We start from the raw sequence: 2500 nt of genomic DNA, 5'->3' as shown, positions 1-2500 counted from the left end.
AATTCAGCTGTGCATCACAGAAATAAATTACAGCTTAATATAGATTCACATAGAAAATGGCTATTTTAAACTGTAAAAATATTTCTGATTTTTTACTGTATATTTGATCAAATAAATGCTTCAAATAAAAGCATTAAAACAATCTTACAAACCCAATACTATTTGAACACTACTGCATGTTTATTGGCATCGTGAATATTTGTATGATGCATTACATTTCACAACATATTCACATTGCATTCTTGCATAAAGTATTGCAGGAACTATTCCACAAAGTCTGCAATCTAATCTGACTTCATCGTAGGCGTTTAATGCTTGATGTAAGAGGTTTAGAATGAAGAATGTGTGAAGATCAATAAAGAGCTGTAAAAAGAAACCAGTTTCCAGATTGTTATGTAACTCTTTCCTTACAGCAGACATGAGCGAACAGAAAAAATCTTGTTCTTGCTTTAGTGAAGCTTTTTAAGATACCATCTGGGAGAAGATCTTAACTGTGTCGGTGCAGTAGAAGTTTTCATGGATTGATGTTAACACTTCAGTATGATTTCAGGTGAAAATTATGCATCCGATCACTCAGTAATGTCCAGCACACCTCTCATCAATAACATATGATCTGAGGAATCATTCATGTCAAGTATATGTTAAAAACAGTTTCTTACCTGGTTTCTGAGACGATGTTGGTCAGAGCGCCGCCCTGCAGGTACTCCATGATGACCCAGAGCTCTTCACCCACCAAAGCACTCTTGAACATCTCCACCACGTTTTTATGCCTGTAATCTCGCATGATAACCACCTGTGTGTAAAGACATCCAGAAAACATTTTTTATAATATCAATACTATATATATATATAGCGGGAGAAAGATTTTTTATCGTCGACTTGATTGCACAGATACTATTTAAACTGAACTGAGCTGGATGATGACATCACTGAATTCAACGATGAACTGCCTTTAACTGAACATTGAGTGTTTACTATTGTCAATTTGCATTATTGACACACTATTTTCCTATTTTATACTGTAAAGTTGCTTTGACACAATCTGTATTGTTAAAAGCGCTATATAAATAAAAGGTGACCCGCACCTGATGAGCATCGGCTCTGCTTATTTGCGACTGCGCTTGGTATATTGCGTGAGAAATTTCAAACGCCTATTTTTGGAATTGCGCTCTCACGCTAATTTGCCCTGTTTAGTAAATCTGGCCCTAAATGTGTTGTGAATGACAGATGAGACGCTCGTACTTCATTGAAGAGCAGTTCTCTCCTCTGCTGCTTCCTGAGGTCCATCATCTTGACGGCGACCTGCCGCCCGCTGAGCTTCTCTCGGGCGATGCACACCACGCCCGTGGAGCCCTCGCCGATCTTCACGAAGTTCTCCAGATACGAGCGAGGGTCGCCGGTGCCCACCACCATCTGCAGCGCGGCTCTGAACTGCTGGTGGGTGACTCCGGGTGTCTCCGGGCCGCCGCCGGGCATCTGGGCCACTCTGAGGCTGGGAGACGAGGTTCCGCTGGGAACCGCGGGCGAGCCGGTCGGAGCGGGTCTGGGCTGAGACGGGCTGTCCTGCGTCAGAGCGACCGAGGCTGGAGTCTCAGGGGTTTGGACGGGAGAAATCAGGTCGCTGGAGGAACGCCGTGGGTTTCGATGGCTGATTATTCCATGGCCTGGTTTAGGACTGCTAGTGCCGTTGGGTTTGGAAATGGCTGGGAAACTCTGTGAATTCACATGTATTCAAGGAAAAGATTAAGTATTTTAAGTTCTTCAGACAAATGTAGGAAGTAGCTTATTACTCTAGAATAATATTAAATGAATATTCTATGTTTAAATTAATGCTGTCAAACGATTAATCGCATCCAAAATAAAGGTTTTGTTTACATGGTATGTGTGTGTACTGTGTATATTTATTATGTATATATACTGTAAATACACACACATGCATGTATATATTTAAGAAAAATATGTTACGTTTATATATGAAATATATGTATATATATATATATATATATATATATATATACATTTTATGAATATAAATTAATGTTGTCAACCAATTAATCGCGATTAATCGCGACCAAAATAAAAGTTTTTGTTTACATAATATATGTGTGTGTACTGTGTATATTTATTATGTTTATATAATACACACACATGCATGTATATATTTAAGAAAAAATTTAATATTTAATGCGCTGCTTTATCTGATGCACACTAATCAATGCACATCACTCGCACACACACAGAGAGAGAGAGAGAGAGAGACATGTACATGTATACTAAGCTTTGGCAATATTGTATCACTTACAGTCATGCCAATAAAGCAATTTTGAATTGAATTGAATTGAGAGAGAGAGGTCAGAGATCGCTGATTGCGCTGCACACACACACAAACTTGTTGTCAACGCTTCCCCGTGATTTTCATTAATAAAATAGCCTAGATACTAGATCGCTACATTATATTCCTCAGCAACGAGGTGGTAAAATCGCTGTTTTTGAAGTAATT

At 39.0% G+C, this 2500-nt stretch overlaps 1 protein-coding gene across 4 annotated transcripts in view; it reads right to left on the bottom strand.

The window, feature by feature from the left end:
- pak6b (p21 protein (Cdc42/Rac)-activated kinase 6b) overlaps positions 1-2500 on the bottom strand; it is a 32355-nt gene that overhangs the window by 12334 nt on the left and 17521 nt on the right. For all 4 annotated transcript variants that reach the window (XM_016550788.1, XM_016550790.1, XM_016550789.1 and 1 more), the window contains 2 exons: positions 1243-1713; positions 660-793 (listed from right to left, as the gene is read on the bottom strand). In XM_016550788.1, the coding sequence (XP_016406274.1) occupies positions 660-793; positions 1243-1713 (605 nt within the window). The remainder of the gene's footprint in view (positions 1-659; positions 794-1242; positions 1714-2500) is intronic.

This window comes from Sinocyclocheilus rhinocerous, unplaced genomic scaffold (assembly GCF_001515625.1).
Source record: "Sinocyclocheilus rhinocerous isolate Xijiao unplaced genomic scaffold, SAMN03320098_v1.1 scaffold2420, whole genome shotgun sequence".
NCBI lineage: Eukaryota > Metazoa > Chordata > Actinopteri > Cypriniformes > Cyprinidae > Sinocyclocheilus > Sinocyclocheilus rhinocerous.
This window is presented reverse-complemented; position numbering and strand designations above follow the sequence as displayed.